The 22,276-nt window shown below is 41.2% G+C and overlaps 1 protein-coding gene and 1 long non-coding RNA gene across 11 annotated transcripts in view; one reads left to right on the top strand and one right to left on the bottom strand.

The window, feature by feature from the left end:
* EPC1 (enhancer of polycomb homolog 1) overlaps positions 1-22,276 on the bottom strand; it is a 67,447-nt gene that overhangs the window by 31,786 nt on the left and 13,385 nt on the right. For 4 of the 10 annotated variants that reach the window (XM_065628700.1, XM_065628701.1, XM_065628709.1 and 1 more), the window contains exon 1: positions 19,771-20,254. The exons of 4 other annotated variants lie outside the window; for them this stretch is intronic. In XM_065628700.1, the coding sequence (XP_065484772.1) occupies positions 19,771-19,923 (153 nt within the window). In that variant the 5' untranslated portion in view covers positions 19,924-20,254. Of the gene's footprint in view, positions 1-19,770; positions 20,255-22,276 lie in introns of those variants that run through there. 2 more of the 10 variants (XM_065628702.1, XM_065628703.1) reach the window with 1 other exon arrangement.
* The window catches only part of LOC135985400 (uncharacterized), a 46,825-nt gene continuing 45,280 nt past the window's right edge, over positions 20,732-22,276 (top strand). The window contains exon 1 of the long non-coding RNA XR_010605780.1: positions 20,732-21,217. This is a non-coding gene — a long non-coding RNA (uncharacterized LOC135985400). The remainder of the gene's footprint in view (positions 21,218-22,276) is intronic.

The raw sequence follows: 22,276 nt of genomic DNA, 5'->3' as shown, positions 1-22,276 counted from the left end.
GCACCAGAGGTGAACAAAGCACTTGCTTCACCTTCCCCTCATGTTAGCAGATCTTACCTGTCCTGCAACTTACTAGTCAGACACAATTTATATCCAAGATTAGGAGGATCATGGAGAGTGAGTGTTATCAGAGAATTACATTAAAAAAAATTATGCCACCCCTAATTTCCCACTCACATTATTCCTTCCCCGTTCCTAGAACCAGTTCAGGCATCAGAAGTATGTTTGTGTGGGACTCTCTATTGCCACTGCCATAGAAAGGGCTCACCAAGGGACAGGCAAGCACCAGCAATGCTGCAAGCAAAGGTACAGAACAAACAGCCAGAATATAGTAGCCATCTTAGATCAATGTAAACTGTTCAGAGATATTCCAGATTTCCTTGGCATTTTCTTATTATGGCAGCAAGTGGCTCTAGCAGCTTCTAGTATGACTGAAAGCAAAAACGCTCAGTTCTTCCTGAACAACAGGCTTCACAGCTTATTACAGAAGCACTTGTTATAGAAACATACAAAACACTTTTACTACCTCACATGCATATCCAGTCACACTTAAGTACATGCAAAACAGCCAAGACATTCCTGTGTAGCATCATCTAGGTGTTCCTGCTCTGGCAGGGGGATTGGACCAGATGATCATTTGAGGTCCCTTCCAACCCCTAACATTCTGTGATTCTGTGATTCTGACAAGTTTGTTACAGCATCTGTTTCCAAACAACTGCTGGTGAAGAGCTCCAAACATGACTGAAACCATACTGATGAGGGCAATCTTATCCTGCCTTGCAAATCACAGGAGACTTCAACAGGTATTCTGGCACAAGATCAGCCCCCAAGTTACACTGATCCTTGACTCTGAGACAGCAAAGCTCAACTCTCAAATACCGGCTTATAGATCTGACCTTTGATAATGGCAAGGCAACAGTTATGTTGGTAAGCATACATGCGTTTCTACCCTCTTGACCTCACGTACCTGAATATCATATAATGCGTTAGCAATAGCTTATATTCGGTCACAACAAGCATATATGATCAAAACAGGACAGAAGTGGTGGGTTAAAACAGCATTATGTCATTTCTTGCTCTCCCCTTGTGATGGGTCCTGAGGAAGACAGTAGATCACTTCCCCCCCACACGCTCAGTCTAGTCCACAGGCAATTTTAAGTATATATGGACACAGGGTAAACACCTTCTTGCATCAATTTAGGCTACCTGAAGAGTGATCCAAACTGCTTGGCTGTAGGTCTTCCTGCCAAGATCTCGCAATGCCTTGTATCATTCTATTCAGTAGAGAAAATTGTTTTCTTGTTATTATAGCAGAGCCTAAAGCTCTCCCTTCGCATTCCAAACATGGAGGAAAACTATGGAGATCATCTCTGTTAATCAACTGATGTCAGTCTCATGAGTAGTCAATTAAGATGGATTCCACTGTAATTACAATAACAATTAGATCTCTGCTACAAATGCCAACTTAAAATAGCTGCATAGGATTAAGTAGCAATTGCTCAGTGAAAATGTGGTCTAACTTACTTTTAAAAAAATGTGGGTTTGTAATTAACAGACTATCAAGAAATCTTGCTAATCATTAGTGTTATCTGGAACACTGGTTAGAAATGAGGTCAGCCACAGAGTCTTGAGCATCATAGTGGCCTGCTTTCCTCATGTTCAAATCAGACACTTTTAAAAGAGTATGCAAGGAGTCTGCCCTTTTCTTGGAAAAAATCTTGCTTCCCTATTTGCAGACTTCCAGCAGCAAACTACTTACAACTTGTGGGCAATTTTAACCTGCCACACTTGTTCAGTGAATGGTGGCATGGAGGTGGAAGACACAGAGGGTATTTGACTCTGAAGTCTAACAACATTAGTACTAGAGATCACAACTCCAGAAGAAATTGAGAGTGATTTGCTGTCTCGTTACCAGAAGACCGAAATTATTTTCATATTTGAAATTACTGTGGAAAACAGGCAGGCAGAGATGAAGAGATGAATGAGATTGGCTCCAGACATGCTAGAGAAAAATCACATACACAGCCCAAGTACTCTGGGAATCAGGAAAACTTCAGTATTTAACACATACATTAATTATGCAGTATAGTTCACAAATGGAATTTAACACCTCAGTCTTCCCAGGCACAGGCCCTATTCAGACTACCTAAAAAAACTGCTGTGACTTGGCTATTTGCCAAATCACCACTGTGCTGCACGTGTGCAGAAACACACGACTCAGCATCAGTTTGAAACATTTTGTTCAGGAATTTCTAACAGCTCAATACTAGCAGCGTTAGTAATGGCCATAAAAATTCCCCATCTTTTTTCCCCTGTAATCACTTTGGCTCTCATGAAACTTCTCAGCCTATGCAGCCCTGCAACCCATGGAGAGGAGGGGAGTTATTCTTTGGTGAGTTTTCTGTTGTGAGCTAAATCAGTTCACAGACAAGTAACGTAAGGACCACAGCAAGGTCTAGGAACGCAGTGGCACTGCCTCCTTCCAATGCCAACACAGTTAAACCAGCTCAGCCCATCTTGTACAACTTTGCTGCACAGCCATATTTCACGATTCCAGACTTAACTGCAAACCTGTTTAAGTCTTCCTTCCTTACCACAGCCCGCTGTTGCAGCTGTCATTTGTGAGACTGCAATGCATCAAAACTATTTCAGTGATCTATAATAAACAGAATAGAGTTTAATAACAAAATTCCTCATAAATAAAGGATTCTAAAGAACGCACTAAGATGCTTTTAACGTATTACGTAAGTAGTCCAGGGCATGTCCTCTAAGCTGAAATCAGACTGTAATAAAAAATGAGCAAAGATTTGATACATACAGTTTACAAGAACACAGCTTTCAGGTTATAGTCTACAATGGAATGAGAACAGCCCTGAGAATTTAGACTTTCCTTATCAGAGGTTTCAGCTATAAAGCCATTTAGGAGAGCCTGAATAAATTTTTACATCAAAATTATCTTCCCCTTGTATGGGAAACATAGAAGAGGAACTTCAGCACCATTTCATCAGTAACTCATAATAAAATTGTATCGAGTTCCCAACTTAAAAGATAGACACAATATCTTGCTGCTTGTTTAAACATTACTGTGCATCAGCAATACCACATAACAACTCAAATAATTTTGGATGACAAAAGCTGGACACTTGAATTCCAGCATTTTTATTAGTTACAGGGACTTGATACTGTTAACAGTACTGAGCATTGATAAAAAAAATAGTAGTGTCATCTGAATAATGAGTAACATGGTAGCCCAACTTCGCAGCAAACAAGTGTCTCTTCTGTTTCACTACTTTTGTAAACAATACTAAGAAGCATATGCACACAGGGTTGTGTGTTCCAACATAGACGGTGTGCTGCAACTGTTCCAGTTACGCATCATGGTAGAATAACATACACAGCACTGGGTGAAGTTAAAGGTAAGTTATAAGCCTACATTTAGATAGATAACAGTATTTTCAAAAAAGTGAGTTGGGTGAAATTTTACACTACATTTCTCTCAAAGTTTTCTATGTTAACTATAGAAAAAAATCTACCTCTCCTTCCACAGGAGTTGTTCAGCAAAGCAGGTTTTCAAGTGATCCTCATTAAACCAACCCTCTTTTCCTTTGCAGTTAAGGTATATTGCAATCTGGATCCATTAATCAACTTGGCAGCAGTACAGAATCATGACAGGTAAGGCTAAGAAGAACACAAGGCAAGGGAATAAAGCCATAACACACCATCTGAGAGGACCACCTCTGTCTTCCCAGTATGTCTACTGGAGGCTTAAAAACATTCCATTCCACAGGCCAAACTGCACGAACTGTGGAGATCAAGGGCTTCCAGATCTACACATGCTCAAACATTCTGAAGAAAACACCAAGTCTTATAATTAAGCACAGGGTTTGGTTTGTCAAAAAGCATTAAAAACAGATCTCAAAACCAGTATCTAAAGCTACTACTTTTCCCCTTAGAATTTGCAGTAAGACTAAAACTTAACATTAGCTGAAGCTTGAAGGTCAGATCTCTGAATACCAAATTGTTCGGCTACCCAAGGACTTCAACTAAACTCATGTCCAAACTGGCTGACTGGGTTAACCTGAGCACTAGACATTACTAGTGACCAAACTATTCAAAGAGTGTAGAAACATTTTTCGAAACTAACTGCAAGCCAAATGTGGATTTTATCAGAGTGCCACTTTGCCTAACACCCACTCAAAAAGGAGCCCATGGGCATCCCTACTGAGGGTGGCCAGAACAGCACAAAACCCACAGCCATCCTTGCACAGCTGTGCTCTCTCTGACCACAGGGTACCAGAAACTGGGAGCGTGAGCCACATTTATTTTACTCTTTGTGTTTAGTAAGTATGATAATTTTTTTCTTCTATGAACTTTTTAGTCCAATGTGCACTATGCAACTCTAATGTTAAAGAGGCTTGAAAGATACCCAACATCTATGCAACTTTATTTTTTTTGTTGTGGGAAAAAGGCAAATAAACAAAAAACAATGATAAATCAGTGAGTGAACTATGGCGTTTACGTAGGGTCTTTAACACACAAAACTGTAACAAGTGTACATTCCCATTAGATTTGCTTCATTTACTTGTCAGGTTCGACTACCTCTTCTGTTAAGTACAGTTCTATTATGTTATCTCAGGCATTCACATTTATATAGTAATAGAATCTGGTTGATATTTATACTGAACACTGTACAGCATTCAGCTTATGTCGGGACAGTAAAACATCCAAACCATTACCAAGAAAACCAAGTATCAACACTTGTGTAAATTTGTTCATTCATGAGTTAAAGCTCAGCAGTTCATGGCAGACAAACAAAAAGTCTGCTATAACAGCCTAAACAACCTAAGCATCTTTTAAGAAGTCACATGTGCATTCCACATAAAAAGCTCATATATGACAGTTTAGTTAAAAAAGTCAAACTAACAAAGCTTTCAGAAGCTTCCTTAAACTATCAAGCCTATTTCTGATCTCAAAAATAAACAAAATCTGTTAGCATTATCCACTTCAGTGCTACAGGGAAGAAATAGAGTCTATAGCAAAAGCACATGGTGAATCATAGTAATGACTGAAAGCTAGTCTGCTAAACAAGCACACTTCTGTAGACTTCAAAATATCTGCATTTTTAGTACTTTATTCCTCTGTATAACACACAATGGAAATAAACTTGTCATATGGTGATGAGCAGAAACGTGAGCTGCACAAATACACACAGGCTGGCAAAGAGTATGCCTAACCCTGCCCTTAAATAACTGTCACATTGTCAACGGTATCACAGTTCCCATCTCAAATTCCTCCAAATTCCAACTTTTCTTATATGAAGAAAAAAAATGCATTGCAATTTGTAACTCTTAGTAAGATAAGAGGCTTTTTCAGGTACCAAGACAGCAAGGTAACAAGAAAGCTGCTAATACATTTGAGAAAACTGAGGCATCCCCCCTCAAGGTACAAATGCTAGAAGAGACATACTCAAGAGTTATACTGCACAAGGCATCTAGTAAAGAAGAAATCTACTTAGCAACTAGCATAGAACTAAGTTTTGTCAAAATATGTTCATGAAAACTCAAGTAAAACTTATCAATACTTTTCAACTAAACTGTCTTAGCCTCGGTATTCACAACAGAACAGAATTTCAGGTCTGATGCTACAAAGGTAGAAAAGTTCTTCTTCCATAGTGACAGTGACAGGTGCAATACTGAATAACTTAAAATAGATTTTCCAAAGATTACACCACCGTGATGAGCTTATCTATGTATTTCCTGCCGCAGATGTCAGTCTTCAGTTTGCAATCTACAGATTTAGACACTTCTTGGCTTAGAATGAACGCTGCTGCATTTGAATGCACAAAGACACTACCTAGAGCAGAGCCTTGTATTAGGCTGAAAGGCTTAGACGAAATACCAACTTAAAGGTTTCCTGCTCAGTAAAAATGTGTTTTGAATGACAAAGTGCTACATGCACTATGAGTCAGGCACCAAATCATTATTCTTTATAGGTCAGCTATTTTTGGTGTCTTGTAATCTCCACATTTATTTAGATTGCCTTTAAAAACACAAGACAGAGCATTCCAAATTCAGGACCTTTTACATGCAATTACCATCAAAGTTGTTTTTAAGGCTGGTATAAACATTGAACAACTAAAACAGGTAAAAGACAGTAAAGCCATATGGAGGAGGGGAGGAAACAGAGGTGAATGGGAAAGACTTACTATAAGGACAAGCATTTCCGTAATGCTGGTAAGCGCAATGCATTATAACTGTCATTATTATTCTCTCTGTGCACACAGTGAAAGTTAACTGTCTGACTGGCACAAAATAGGACAACAGAATGTGATTGACAAGGAGCCAGCATTAATTAGTTCAGGCCGCACCACCAATTTTAGTCCAGTCAAGTTTTTTGTTCTGTTCCCCCAACTCTGCTTCGAATGAAGGGGTATTTTAATACCTTTCATTTAGTCAGCATTCAAGTCAGTTTATTACCTTCATTGATTAAAAACAAATGAAAACAACACACAGAAAACGCCCTCACCATTCCATCATTCCTTAGGTCTTCACTCTTTATGGCTATTGCACTAATAAAAGCCTCTACCCACACCACCAGTTAAGTAGACCTGATCTCTCACTGAAAAAATACATGTTATTTCCTCCACCTCTCATAGGCAGAACAGTTGAATCCCATCACAATGGTCACAACACAGAGCTGCCTGCTTCTCCACCACATATGCTGCTGCATACTGTTACTGATTCTTAATGCGCAATTCCTGGCTACAGGGAAATAAAGTTACAGTGGAATTGTCATGGTTTAACCCCAGACAACCCAAGGACCATGCGGATGCTTGCTCACACCCCCTCCCCCAAGTGGGATGGAGGAGAGAATCAGAAGGGGGAAAAGAAAAAAAGAAACACCACCTCATGAGTTCAAAACAGTTTAACAGCACAGAAAAGGAAAATAAAATAATAACAATAATAGAAGAATATACAAAACAAGTGATGCACAATGCAATTGCTCCCCACCTGTGACACTGAGAGCCTGTTGGTTCCTGAGCAGCAATATTTACTCCCTCCAGCTAACTCCTGTTTATACACTGAATGTAACATCATATAGTAAGGAATACCTCTTTAGCCAGCCTGGATCAGCTGTCCTGGCTGTGCCTCTCCCAGCTTCTCCTGCACCTGCACCCTTCTGGCTGAAAAGTCCTTGACTTGCTATAAACATTGCTTAGCAAGAACCGAAACAGTTTATCGTCAATATTCTTCTCATACTAAATCAAAACCACAGCACTATACCAGCTACTAGGAAGAAAATTAACTCTATCCCAGCCAAAATAAAGACATGTATGAATGCCCATGATTTAATGTGCCTACAATATATATTTTAATATATTGAAGTGTAATAGACATGCTTCATGCCCTTTCCAAACACAGAGTCCAAGAATATACCCCACATATCATTAGAGAAATCCATTTACAGGACTTCAGAAAATACCCTGTTATGCTAGACATCCTACCTGTCTCTCACCACCTACTGCAATGTAAACTACCAGAGGCTGCAAGTGAGATTTTGTACTTTGCATGAATTCATCATGTCCCTTCTGTGCAAGGCCTATTTTAGCTAATTGCCATTAACAAGTGTATTTATAAAAGATTATTTAGCGCATCATATCCTGAAAAACATCAACGTTGACATTGCATACATTCTTGGAGAACAAAATTCAGTGCTGCCTAACATGTTATGCTTTTAAATTACCAAATACAGTCTCAGTTTCATACTGCTTGCCACATTAAATGGTTTGATCATTCTACACAACACCTGCATTTTTCCCCATGTTGAAAACAAAGGACCATCAGTAAGAAAGTAACAAAAAGTAAAAGTAACCCATCGATAGAAAGCAAAATCAACATTATAATGCAAGGTGAGAAAAGTTCTCCAATACATGGTTCTGTATGGATTTTTCCTAAGTGTTTTATTCCTTTCCCAATTGCTAAGTTCAATGGAACTACCCTATGAAGCACTGTTAGCCATCCATAAGACAATGCGTTCCTACTTCCTCCATCTATTCAGTATTATGACAAAGATTTGACCAAGTAAGTCAGTTCAGTAACTCTAAGCCCAAGCAAGATGATGTTCTGTCCACCCCTGGAAATGATACTGCTGCCAAATGCTAGCTTAGGACCACAGATTCCAATTTCACCTGTGCAGACAGTGCCATCTGCTAAAGTGGTGGTCTGGCTTCCTTCAAATCCTCAGCAAGAGATACTATCTAACATTCTCGGGTAATGTGAATGTATTATTTATATTTTAAAAGTATGAAAGAGCAATGTATCAAAACAATCCAGAGAGTAAACTTCTCAGCTAGGATTTAGCTCTATGACCATCTGAAGAGAAATTACACCGCAGCCTAACACACACACGCACACTCACTCTCCCTGTTAACAGTGGGAATAAGCCACAAAAACAAGATAAACATCCAGTATAAACATAGAAGTGAACAGCACATACGCTCCTGACCACGGAGCAAAACAGTCTGGGATAAGAGACTCCAACCAGCAAAATTATTGCTGAATCTTCCTTCTCTCCATTAACTAAAAAAGTGCCTTTAATCCAGAGTCCTCTTGAGCACAGGTCAGGTAAGTGGTCAAATTTACATTGCTGAGAGACAGGACAATTATATTAATGAGAAGACTAACTCTGGAAAACATTAAAGTTCTTTTTTTCCAGAAAATTATGCCAAGGAAATTGTAGTTTAATTTACTACAAGCCAAAATAAAATGTCAGATACCTCACTCTAATTTTTCAAATTACAGAGTTAAGTCAACCACTGGATACAATATTTAAAAATCAGCACGTTACTAAACCACGATGCACACGGACCTTCTTTACCTGCTGAAATTAATTAATAATGAACAAATTGAGGGCTTGGTTTGGTTCTTTTATAGGCTCTCATTTATCAATGGGAAGATCCATGAATGTTTTTCCTATCGTTTTCAGATGGCTTCAGAACTTCATGCTATCCTGCCACACAGCAATGAAACCATTATCTTCTAACTGGACTAGTCATGCAACATACCCATGACATTAACGCTTAAAAAATTATAGCTAGTAGATAGTTTGTGGTACACTTGCATAAGTATCATAAACTTACTAGGAGCACCTCAGAGCTGCTCTTTCCTCACCAGCTTCAATAGATTTTATCAATCCTAAGGTTTTGTCTTTATTTCTATGGCATTCTGTAGAACCACACTCCCACTACCTAAAAGCCAGCTGAAGCTCCCAAAGGCAACATGTAACAACTATAATCTACCAGCTCAAGGTCTTTTGGCAGTAAAAGTACAGAAAGCTTGGGAAAAAAAACAGGCCAGACGTAAGAGTTAATGCACTAACTGCAACAACGTCCTCCAATAAAGCCCTGAACATCATAAAAAAACCTTACCGCTTTCTGTTGCAGCCCAAATACACAATTTGTTTTCAGTATTTAGCTACCACTCAGAAAATTTGTAAACATCTTCTCAAGACAAGACACCTCGGAAGAAATGACTCCTTCAGAAGGCTGACAGAATGAACACACAACAGAAAGTTCTCTTTGTCATTCTTTACCAGAGCTGTAGGATAAGATTTTTCAGACAGAGCTACTTTGTAAAAATGCGTGGTTTACTAATTTCCTACCTACACTTTTTTTCGTCACTGAACAAACCCTGCCTTACCACCGCAAAAGAAAAAAAAAAAAAAGAAAAAAAAGAAAAACTGTTTTACTTCAGTTTTTGTAGCTCAAGTTCATTCCCTACAAACAGTGAGAAAATAAAGTCTTGTCTATTTACTTGAAGTTTGTTGAAGTTCTAACTCAATGAAATACATTAGTTGCACAAGATGGACTGTGAATATTAAACTACCTTTATTCCTAACATTTGAACAGTCTTGTACAGTACCTGGCCTCCTTTAAGAGCACAGCATCTTTATCAGAAAACAGAGCTAGTGGACTAACAGTAATCATAACTTCATTCTATAACAACAAGGCTGAAGATAAAAAGCAAAAGAAGAGCAAACAAGGCCATCATGTTTGGCTAAGAACACATGAAAGTAAAAAAAAAAAAAAAAAAATCACTGAGAAACAGAAGAGAGCTCATGAATTTATCCATAAGCATCTGAATGATCCTACAGCTTTGTGGGAGTAACCCACTTAAAGGATTCCAGTATGAAACACAAAAATTGTGCAAGATTCAAACTCAAGTTGGCTCTTACCTGTAGCCTTACTCATAAACTTTCCAATAAAACCACCCTGTTGCTTTAAATCCAGCTCTTTTCTGAGATATGTCTAGGTTACTGAATTGTAAATATTATAAATCAGATCAAAATACTGTAAAATCATCTTTGTGAAGGCAGGTCCTATCTTCTGCTACCCTTTTCAGAATTGTTCTTGTACTTTAAGTAGTGAGAAAAATCAAATATGAAAAAGGCACACAGGACATATAGTGCTGAAATACTAATAGAGGATTGGGGGTGGGGAGTGTAGATTTACCACACGGTTAAAAGCTGCATTTCTTAAGCAAAAACATAAAGGCACAGGGGAAACCAGGAATACAATTTTATCACCAGTGTTTAAAGAAACTTGAGAACAAAACCAGAGAATTTAAAAACACAAGACAACAGCACATTTCAAATAATAATCTTGGAAAACGCCTGAAAGAAAAGATGTCACATACTATATAGACGAACTAGTATGGAGAATGATAATGGAACAGGCAGAAGACTAAATCAAGTTATGTCAAGTGCTTCCATACCTATGTTGAGAACAGCACTTCGGGTGAGACTCACTACAGATCAGTTGAGTTTGGCAAAGCAACTTGCACTCTTCTTCCCTTTCCAAAACAGGTTCCGCATCTAACCCACAATCATTACACTTTCATAACAACACAGCCTTGCACAAAATCCTTGAGCTTTGAAAAGGAAAAGCTGGAAACAGAAGCCTACGCAAAATTCAACTTTCCATGCCAATGCCTTCCTAGCAGCCATGCTGTGAGCTGGACAGCTGATCAGTGAAAAATCTGAAGACTACAGTCCTTCAAATTATAACAGAAAAGGGACAGTAGCATGCAATGTATACATCGGGTGGCCTTTACTACAAATCTCTCTCCTCTAATGTAAGCTTAGTAAGTCTTCCAGGCAGGCTACAAGATCTCTACTTAATTTCTATTTACAAGTAGGAAGGAACAACCTTGAAGTAATGAAATTGGTATAAAGGTATGAATATAAACAGATGTGGGAAAGCAATCCTTTCCAACGATAACCTCTTGAAAGCTTCCAATTCAAAAAGCATTAATTTCTTAACTCCTGATTAAATATAAAGGAAACAAATCTTTAAGAGTGGCACTTGAACCTGAAGAGGATAGTTTCCTCTCTCACTCAACTACCTATGCTTGAAGAGACTGACAGACCAGGAAGTTTTCAAACTTTTATTCCATCCTCAATTCATGCAATTCACCTTCACGTATTTGTTTAACCAGAAAGATCCTCCCAGAACAGGGCTAGTCCTTGAATGTACATACAGCTGAATACACAGAATATACATACACCAGTGGGAGAGCGGAGTGTATGTAAAGGGTCATTGAACAGAAAGAGGATATATACAGATACAAAAGCAGCAGACAGCATTTTTATTCTGATGCATTACTCAATTGATGCATTCCTTGACATTAAAGCTAGTTTTTTCCTCTTACAAGTATAAAGTGGGAATGAAGCAGAAAAAAACCAACTCAATACATATACATAAGACCAGCAGACTACAGTATTCTGTTCTAGCAGAGCAGACTTGCACACACACACTCCTTTAAAAAAAAAAAAAAGGAAAAAGAAACTTGAAAAAGTAATATATTAACTTACAACTACTCAAAATATACATTGAATACTCTACAAACTGATGCTGAAATACAGAAATATCGCACTTTTTCCCTACCTGAAACAAATTAATATTAGCAAGTTCCTGTGCACAATTCAAGTTTCGCTGGAATCTAATATAGGATATTAGCTATTAAAATTAAAAATAAAGCCATGTCACCCTGATCCCCAAACATCAAAGTTATTAAATGATTGCCCCTTCCCCTTATTAATGTTATTAATATTTTAATGCATACAATTAATATCCAATCCTTTGCTGAAATCCATTATATGATGGATAAATCTGAAAAACCTTATGGGGCTCCTCCTTAAGACAGGCTGTGGAAATTCTCGGGAGGTAAAGCCTTTCCACACAAGCCTGGCCTTAAAATGACTTACAGTTTACCCTGACATAAGCTCCTCTCCTTTAACTCCAAAACCCTGCCAGCTGTATTCCTTCTTGTGCTATTAAGAATAACGCTAACAAAATCATTTCTGTGGGTGTTTTTTCCTCAGTAATAAGGTAAATAATTTGAGATTTTTAGTCTCTTCCAATGGTTAACCATCCTCATTGTAAACAAGAGAGTACTAAGTAAGTCTAACCTTTTTTTAATCTTGAGTCTGAACATGAACAATTGGTCTCACTGTAGTTCACTCGGTTACACATAAAGCCATTGCTGTTACATGCCTTCTCTTTGTACAATTACTAGGAAATCAAGAAAAGGTTAAAAATAATTCGATTATGCATACATCAAACTAATTCCTTCAGACTGGTTTACACTTAGCTTTTCTGGAATAGCTTTTTTAGGAGGAACTAAATTGCTTTTATATACATATGTAACTCACACAGATGATAAACAAATTAGAAAAAGAACACCGTCCCCCTAGAACAATGACTTTAAATTCTTCGAAAGTGAGTTTGCTAATTCATATCCTCCATCATTTCAAAAAAGAATTTGGACCCCCTGGAGATACCTCTGACCTGCATAAGGCACTGATGATCACCAACTCTTCTATTTTACGAAACCTTAAGTATTTTCAACAGTACTTTAGAGCATGACGTACAGCTTCACCATTATTGAATGTTTAACTGATACCATATACAGAACTAATATCGCATTCTCAGACCGCCTTCATGGCATTCCCCTGCTCACAACTGCAAGTTAGTGCCTGGTTTCTCCATGGCATAACACAGGACATCTATCATGATTCCTGAACTTTTATGCAGAACTGCTGGCTTCCAGGAAGTTGTCAAATCCCACAGGCATGATCTATACTTCTTGGACCCAGATGGAGTAAATTTTCCTTCTTCTGATTTCAAACTGGGATGGGCAATCTCATTCCAGCCTCAAATAAATGCCACCAATCTGTAATAGAAGTCTATGCTACCACCATCCCCCTGACTTCAAAAGAAAACCACCATTGGTACAGGTCAGTTTCATAACACCACAGAATTAACCTGTTTGTATAGGTTGCCAGAAACAGCGCATAAATTGCTCACTATAGAAGCTACTCCTCACCATCTGCCAGACTTCCTAACTTCCATGAATGTTCAGGTGCACAGGATACCTTCCAACATTAAATACAATGAACAAAAAGGTTTGGGGTAACTAAAGGTGAAATACCCAGTAATCTGTGACTGTTAGAATAGGTGAGAGCTGGGCACAGAGAGAGAGGGAAAGAAAACACGCACTGCTCAACCCCTGAATATTTTGACACAAGTGTGAACTGGTATGATTCTTAACTTGAAGTTTGGTCCTCTTTGCAGTGAGCTGTCATGTTTTCTCTTTTAAAACATTCAGGCTCATGATCTCATTTTCACACAGGTATATCATCTGAAGAAAGTTACTAACCTCAATACCAAACTAAAAGGTAAAATTAAGACCATTATATGAGCTCACAGAAAAAATCTCTTCCAGCTCTGAGCTGAGGTGTTCATAGACTGCTGCTTCAGGCAAAATTTCAACAAAACCTTGTTTCTGTTCCCCTCCTACGAAATCAAACACGTGTTTAGGAATCTGAGTTACGCGTGTTTAAAATTAAGCACAAAAAAGATTAGACTGCTACATAAAATTAATGCCTCCTAGGTGAGCACAATAGCTGGACAAACAGGAACACGACATAAACACACAGCAAAACTCTGCCGGTCTGTAGGACTTCTGAATCAAAGTACGCAAAAAATCCCACCTCTACCCTGCCCATTTACTTCAAGATACTTTAATTTTCAGCTCTCCTGGTCTAAGAAAAGACCACTAAAGGAGTTCAGTTCATCTGATTTAAGATTATACCAAACTTCTACAACTAGGGATGAGAGGGGTGGTGATGGGCAGGATTCTCTTCTGTTACCAAGCTAAAAACTTCATAGGGAGTTTCTTAACTCTGTATCACAGGAAAAAAAATCCAGACTTGAAACTGGTGATTCAGTTACAGTATGTTTCTATTTCACATTCATACAATTCTGACTGCCCCTACAAGGTCCTAAAACACTGAATATCAGTGAATCTTGCATCAGTGAGGCAGTGGTTATTTTAAGAGTACTTAGACACCATGTACATAGTTGTTTAATTAGAAGAAAATATGTACTTTCATGGAAACACATACACAGAATGCAGTTTCTCAGGCTTGCAAGAATGTAATGAACAAAAGGATTATGGGACCTTCACGCATATCCGTGCAGGTATTGCTTGGAAGAGACCTGTGGTAGTTGTGTTCAAGGCAATTTATGGAGAGGATGTGATCCTTGAACCTACCCAAACTGGGTAAATGGGAAATTAACCAAGCAGTGCTTTGCTAAATTAAGACAGAACCTATTAGAGAACAGGCTTGAAGTGTTCCAAAGCATTTGAATGAATATTAGGTTATCATCAGGTCGTCTACAGCACTTAGCAAATACTGACAGGCCATGCTGGTATTAGGGAAAAAGTAATTATGTCCAGTAATGAAATTTTACCAAATAAGCTTTTCTTAGACATCCCCTAAGCCAAGGAAGGGACAATAACCACAACTATGGATTTAAGGAAAATAAAAGCACATTCTAAATTATTTCAACAGCTTGCTCAAACACAAGGTAACAATACAACAGCATTTACAGACCACAATCACACAGACTTAATTCCACCTTCTGTGCAACTTGTTAGTTACATTATAACACATATACTGAACTGAATGAATAGCTGTACAGCTTATGATTTCAGACTCTAGATGCTTAATTGTTCTACCTGGTACTAGCAACGCTAACTAAAATTAGAAAGCAAGCTCGCATTTTCAACTCTGAACCTTAAGAACAGAACTCCTCAAGGTGCGTAAGTCTGGCAGAAATCTACTAGGACAAGAAAGCTGCTACTCCAGACTTAAGGGCAAAGATTAACCACTGGACCACGAGTTTAGTCAGAGAATGAGTTAAGAGAGTAATAAAGCAACAGAAGTTCTCATCCCTTGATACTCTCTCCCCTGCATCAACACCAAGGACAGAGACACCAGGACTTAGAAAAGTTTACCTGATAGGAAACGTGCATCTAACCTATACAAACTTGAACATACACAAAACTAAAAGAAAATGTAGCATTCAAAACCTTAGTATGACCACAGTAATATCAGCATTTACATCAAGATAACAAACTCACTTGAGGAAAAAAAAAACCACACAAACAAAAACTAACCCACAACCTCAAACCCATGCTAATTCTCATACCCATAGGACTGTTATTAACTGGAAACATCAATATCGCCATATTTTCCTATTTAAATAATTCATTTATCTGATGTATACTAGGGCATTTAATTAAAAACATCTGTGTTCACACACTGATCTTTGCTGAGGCACTGCTTCAACTACCAAGTTCATACTTCCTGACATTTTAAATATGTCTTATAAATGTGGATATGAGGTGCTTCAAACACATGGCTTTGTTTTTATTATTTAACTCTTAAAAAGAAACAAAACCAACAAACTATATTCACAGTAATTTTCCACAAGGATAAAATCTGCAAAATCTCAAAGCCCTCCTAAGTTTCTGGGTTTTACCTAAGAGTATCTAGAGGCTGGGGATGCAGCATGTGTCCCATCTCCTTTCCTTTCAGAAAAACACAGGGAAAACAAGTCTATTTTCTTTGGTTTGGTTGGAGGCCATCAAACCTCAGATGCCCTTAAAGCTATGCATGGTTTCTCTCTGAAACTTAAAGTTACTGAACATGTTCGGAAAGCTTCAGTTTGTCTTATTTTTTCAGTAAAGCATTATATCTCAACTAAAGTTACCTCCGCTCTGTCCTTCCAGCTGTCTCCTTTCAGTCCAGAATCTGAATTTCCAGTTAAAGCAACACCCCTCTCAAAAACCACAAAACAAGAGGCCACACAAATAAACACCTTCGCAAAGGATAAACAAATCTGATCCATCTACTTCATTATTCAGGCAGTTATGAATAAAATAGACTTACGAGCCAAATCTGCACTGCTATATTATTAACAGTAGTCTGTTGTTCCATTCTCAAAATTACAGCAGTAAGGACATGTTTTTGCTCAAAACCAGGATTCTGAGATAATACAGGGGATGTTCAGTGTTGCATAACAAGAGTAATTACATTTTAAAGGCTTTTTCTTTTCTTTCTTTTTCAGAGATGCATGTCTTCTGATAGTTTTTAGTTTCCTAGATTTAGCAATGGACTTGGCAACAGCCACAATGTGTTTACCCTAGAAACTTGGAGCTAAACCAACTGTCAGAACACAGTATCAGTTGATAACTTCAAGTACCACTGTCCGTGTGCCAAAGAACTTTTTACTATAGTCTTTTATCTCCAAACAAAACCTCTAACTGAAGTTATGACTTACTAAGCAGAAAGGTGTACTCATTAACAAAACTGGCATCACTTTAAGGCCCTTAGTTGCCTCTTCTTTTTAAAGACTTACTACATCCCTTTTATCAGTTGCATATTTTAGAACTCAGATCAACTTATCAAGGCTGTTTCTCCTTCACAAGACTCTTACAGAACATCACTGCTCAAATGAACCTTCCAGTTGTAATAATGAAGATGTACTATTTTTCCTATTTATTCTTCGCAGGAACAGGAGGGGAAAAAGATGAAAGGAAAGCAAAACAGATTCCTTTTTGTGCATCAAAATACTTATTAGTCATTTAAATACCTTGCGACTTGATGATTGATTGCATTTTTCCCCTAGGGAAAGTTACTGAGTCAAGAGAAGAGCACTTAACTCCAAATATGCGTTCATCTAAAATCACATTTATGCAAAACTCGAGGCAATGTTAGAATTTTACTTATAAAAGAGTTATAAATGCCTGTTCACACTAGTCTCCACAGATTCTCATGGGACACCCTACCATCTGTTTGTAAAGAAACAGCTAAGACAAAATATCTACTATCTTCCTAAGTATTAGGGGAAAAAAAATCCTCTGACTCAAGTCTTCAACTGCTATGTAATACGAACAACTCCCAACCTTCCAAAATTCTGCACAGCATGAAGTTTGAGAAGCAGAACGTAGTAGGTTATTAAACCTGTGAAGTTTGATGTAACTTTAGCCAACCACCATGCCTCTTTCTCATCACCACCAACATAAAACTGAAGTGAAAGCTTTTTGGGGTGATAATAGGGAAGGAAGGAAATTTAGTAAGTTGGTGGAAACAAGAAGGGAGAAGAGTTTATCATCAACTATTTTACATAAGGAGATCCAAAAAGGATTGAGGAAGACACTTGTATTTACTTATGGCAAACAAATTTCTCTTGGAGGTGTGTGTTTGTGTGCATACACATTTAAAACAAAAGCATGAGGAAACTTTAACTGTGGAAAGTGTCTACTTATATCTGCAGCACTTAAGTTTAACCCTCAAAGCCAGATTTAGTAAACAAAAGCATCACATTAACCACATAAACAAATCTTACAATTAACGTTTAAAAATTTTCCCTTGCCCACAACTACTTTTCCTTAGCTAGGACATAGATGTCTGGCTTTAATGGAGGCTATTTAGCTACCTCATGTAATTTTCTAGCCTGAGGACTTGTAACTGCCAGGCAAACAGTAAAAGAGAGAGATGGCAACCTGACATTTCTACATAAATAAATGCATGTATGCACACTTCCTCAAACTGAGAAACAAACTCTGCAAGCAAGCATCATAGCAAATATAAAACTTAAAATTCTGGTATAAGTAGAAATTAAGGTATTTGCTCTCATATTCAGAATCTACAGTTATCAATTCAGAATATATCTACCGCACCAAAAGAAACACGAGCACCTAAGCATAGCTACGTACTGCTTAAATACTACTACTGAATGGATACCATGCTAAAGTTTTGAGCACCTTCACTTCACAAATATTAAAAACCCACCCAAACAAAACCATTTTAAAAACCCCACCAATATATATTTTAGTGGATGTTTAAAGTAACTTACGACTTACACAGGACTTAGAAATATTCAATTATGTTAAAATGGTAGGCAGTTAAACTAGAAAAGCTTCAGAGAGTCCGTTACTGAATGGTGACAACAACATGCAAAGACTACCGCTTTCCAGAAATCATTCAGCCTGAGGACATTTCATAAAAATTCACACAATCAGTTAATTTAGAGCAGTAGTGCTACAAAGAGGCTACATTTAAAGTAGATAATGTGTATTTTAAATTTTAGAGAAGTAACTCTCAAGTTTGCTACATCTGGATATACAAACAGGAACTGCACAGTCTGTCACGTTTGAAGGACAATGGCAGCCTGACAGCTAGCAAAACTCAAAACTATGACATTGTCACGTTTGTTCTTATCACTAAATTTCAAAACCTGTTTACAGAACTGTATTTCTACAGTTCTCTCCTATCTGCTGTGCTTAATACATAAATAGGGAAAACTGACCGCACTAAAGAAATAATTAAAGATCTGCAAACACTGAAAATAACAACCCACCTCAGTAGGGGTCTTCAGCAGTAACAGCTGCTGAATGTTACACCCCTATCTTGGAACGTGTTGAGTGAATGATCAAATGATCTTGAAGTTCTAAAAGGTTTACGTTTCATTCATCACTGAGGCAGCAAAACCGAGAGGGGACGCGACAGACTTTCGGCCTCCAAACTCGGATTTTCTTTCTTTGAGTAGTATTTCAGTACCGACTTCTGTATTCCCATGTAGCGAATACCACAATTTTACGTACATCACGCCTGTCTCTGAAAGCACTTCTAACGCTTTCGAACAAACCTAAGCAGAAACCCTTCCACTGCCTACGCCGGGCACAAACAACACTTACACCAGTGTCGCAGCGACAAGTTCCGGCCGGCTCGCGCCGAGCCCGCGCAGGAGGCGCGCGCCGCCCAGGCACGTGCGCGGGGACGCGGACAAGGACCGCGGCGCGCCCGGAGCGCGGGGCCCCGAGCGCCGCTCCCCGCCCGGCCCGGCCGTTACTCCCCGCTGCCCCACGAGGGCGGCCCGGGCCGGCGCGCGCGCGCGCGCTCCCGCGCCGACAGCCACAACTTCCGAGCGCCCCCTGCGGCGGCGGCCGGCTCGGCAGCGCCACCCGGTGGGGCAGAGCGGGCACGGCGCCGCCGAGGCGCGTCTCCCCGCCGCTGCCGCACAAGGCCCGGCCCAAGAACCAAGAGACAAAATGGCGGCCGCCCGCGGAATCACGTGACCCCCTTTGTGCCTTTCGGGGCCCCGGCGAACGGCCGCCAGCTGCCGCGGGGCGCGGGCTGGGGGCAGAGGGGGCCGCAGGGAAGCGCTGGGGGCAGCTGCGGTCAGGGGCCGCCGGGCTCGGCACCTTCCCGCCCGAGGTGCCCCCCCCCCCCTCCCGGCGGGCGGGGAGAGCGGGGAGAAGATGGCGGCCATTTTGTGCTTGCGCAGAGGCGAAGGTGGGGGCCCCGGGTGCGGGGGGGATGGAGGGACCCGGCCGAGGGGGGGGGGGTCTCACGTACCGACTCCTCTTCCTTCTCCATGCCCGTGGGCATCTGCGGCACGGCCCGGTTAATGGAGGCATATTCGGCCAAGTCGGGCAGGTCCTCGCAGCGGAAGACGGGCAGCGGCTTGGACGCGTCCAGCGCCCGGGCCCGGAACGACAGTTTGCTCATGTTAGGCGGCGATGGCGGCTCCGGCTGGGGAGGGGGGGGCGACAGCAAGAGCGCTCCGAGCTGAGAGCCGGACCCCGCCGAGCGCTCTCATGGAGGAACCGGGGCTCCCCCGGCAGGGCGGGGCGCACTCCGACACGGGGCCCGGCGGCGCCGGCTGGCGCGGCTGGGCTGGGCGCTGGCTTCTCTCCTCCGCCGCTCCGGCTCCGCTCAATACGCCACGGCCAACATGGCGGACATTAAACCTCGACTGGCCGCCTCTTTCAGCCAACCCCAGCGCCACAGCCATTCCCACACTGCATCGCGCAGGGGCGCGGGCACAGCGCCGCCCGGGGGAGAGCGCGCGCAGCGCGGGCACGGGAGCGCGGGCTCGGGAGCGCGGGAGAGCTCGGAGCGGCCGGGCAGCGGGCACGGGGCACCGCTCGCGGGGGGACGGGGCCGCTCCCCGCAGGGCCCCGTCTCGCGTGGGGCGGGGGGAGAAGCGGGGAAGCCTTTTCCTCAGAGCGCGGCCGGGCCCGCTCCGCTCGCTCGCCTCGGAGCTGCGCTGGGGACGACGCGCTCCGCTCCTGCGGGGGCACAGGGAGGCCGGTGGTCCCAAATCCCCCCACCCCGAGGGGCAGCCTCCCCGAGGCAGAAGGAGCAACGCCTTTCCCTGACAGCCTGCGGGAAACCCGGGGAAGGGAAGCGAGGGAGAGCGGGAAAGTGCCGGCCCCGACCTTTCCGGTCACTCGGGGGCCGGCTGGGCGCCGCACCGAGGCACCGCCAGCCCGAGCGCTGCACTCACCCCGGCCCGGGCGGGCGGCAGCGGGGCCGCTCCGTTCCCCTCGAACGCGGCCGCGCCCCCCGAGCAGCGGCCGGAGCGGCGCCCGGCGGCGGCTTCCGACTGCGGGGGGTAAAGAGGGGCCGCCCGGGGAGCGGGAAGCGCCCCTGGGCTGAGGGCCCGGCCCGAGCCCCGGCGGGCGGCAGCGGCCCCTGTCCCGGGCGTCCCACCGCCGAGTCTCGGCAGCACCTGCTCGCCCGGCTCCGTCCCTCCCTGCATCGCGGAAACGAGTTCACATTCGTACTAAATGAAGGAGAAAAAGGCACCTCCCTGAAAACATGAAGAACTGTGAGAACCGGGCACCGCCACAACAGCGTTTCCAGCCTGTTTCTCTGAGGCTTCAGAAACTTGGTCCCGTAGCGAAGTGCAGACACGTGAACTAGTTTAACCCTTGCTCGGATTTCAGTTACCGGTTACCCGTTCAAAGCGAGCTCACTACCGGCGAAGGATAGAACTAATTTGAGCGCGTCTCATTAGGTAAGCTCATTTACATCCCAATGATTTGATTAAATTGATGCAGTATTGCGCTACAAGCAAGCGACAGGAAATGTAGAGTCTCAGTAACATCTCCACATGCCGCCCCAGGTCACACAGCGCAGCCATAAACCCGTCAAAACCCATTTCTCCCCGGGCACAGCTGGAGCTGTCTAGGTAAGAAACACTTCACCTGCTCATGTATGTTATGTTCTCACACTGGCGCATAATGCCATTCTAGTTCTATAGTTAAATCATAACTAGACCCACCTTCTTGAAGGTGTGTTTATTTTAATGACGAAGTACTACAAAGTTGTATTTTGTTTGAATTTACGTATCCCTCCACTTTTAAAGCAAAATGTTGTCTTGTGCTGTTGTATAAGAATCAGTAGACAGACCTTGTTCTTTATCACTTATTACTCTTACGAAATAGAACTTTTGGAAATAGGACATAAATGTAACAAAAGCATTACAAGAGCCTTATTTTGATTAGTAATTTCAATAATCTGATATGCCTATAATAAAAGCAAAAGCAATTTTTTAAATAGCATCATCTCTTTAATACCACCATCCTCGACCTTAAATAACTCCTAGCCACTGGATGAAATATTGCTAGATGCAGTTAACAGCCGTTTCAAGCCAACTATTTGCACATCTGACTTTCCTGAACTCTTTCACCTGCAAGTAATTTAGCTTCACATCCTCTCTGGGACAGGAAATATTGCAATATCTGTATTGCAAATGGGTAATGCACTGGAAGACAGCTGCTGGGGACAATGAGACTTGGAGACTTTTTTTTTTTTTTTTTTAGGGCAGAGTTGTTTGTTTGTTTTTTACTTTAAAGATAGTGATGTGAACTAAGGAATATCATTGTATTAATTTGTATTTCTGTAGTTACATCAGAACCAAATGCTAGAAATGCAGATTGCTTTTTATGCTCATTTTAAAACTTCAAGCACACACTAGCTTGAAGCAGTAATTCTAAAATCTTAAAATAAATTGCACATAAAACATCTACAGAGTTTTCTACAAATACGGAATAATAATTTAGTTTATGCACCT

This window comes from Caloenas nicobarica, chromosome 2 (genome assembly GCF_036013445.1).
Source record: "Caloenas nicobarica isolate bCalNic1 chromosome 2, bCalNic1.hap1, whole genome shotgun sequence".
In the NCBI taxonomy this organism is placed as follows: domain Eukaryota; kingdom Metazoa; phylum Chordata; class Aves; order Columbiformes; family Columbidae; genus Caloenas; species Caloenas nicobarica.
Note: the sequence above shows the minus strand (reverse complement) of the source record. Positions and strands in the feature narration are given on the sequence as shown.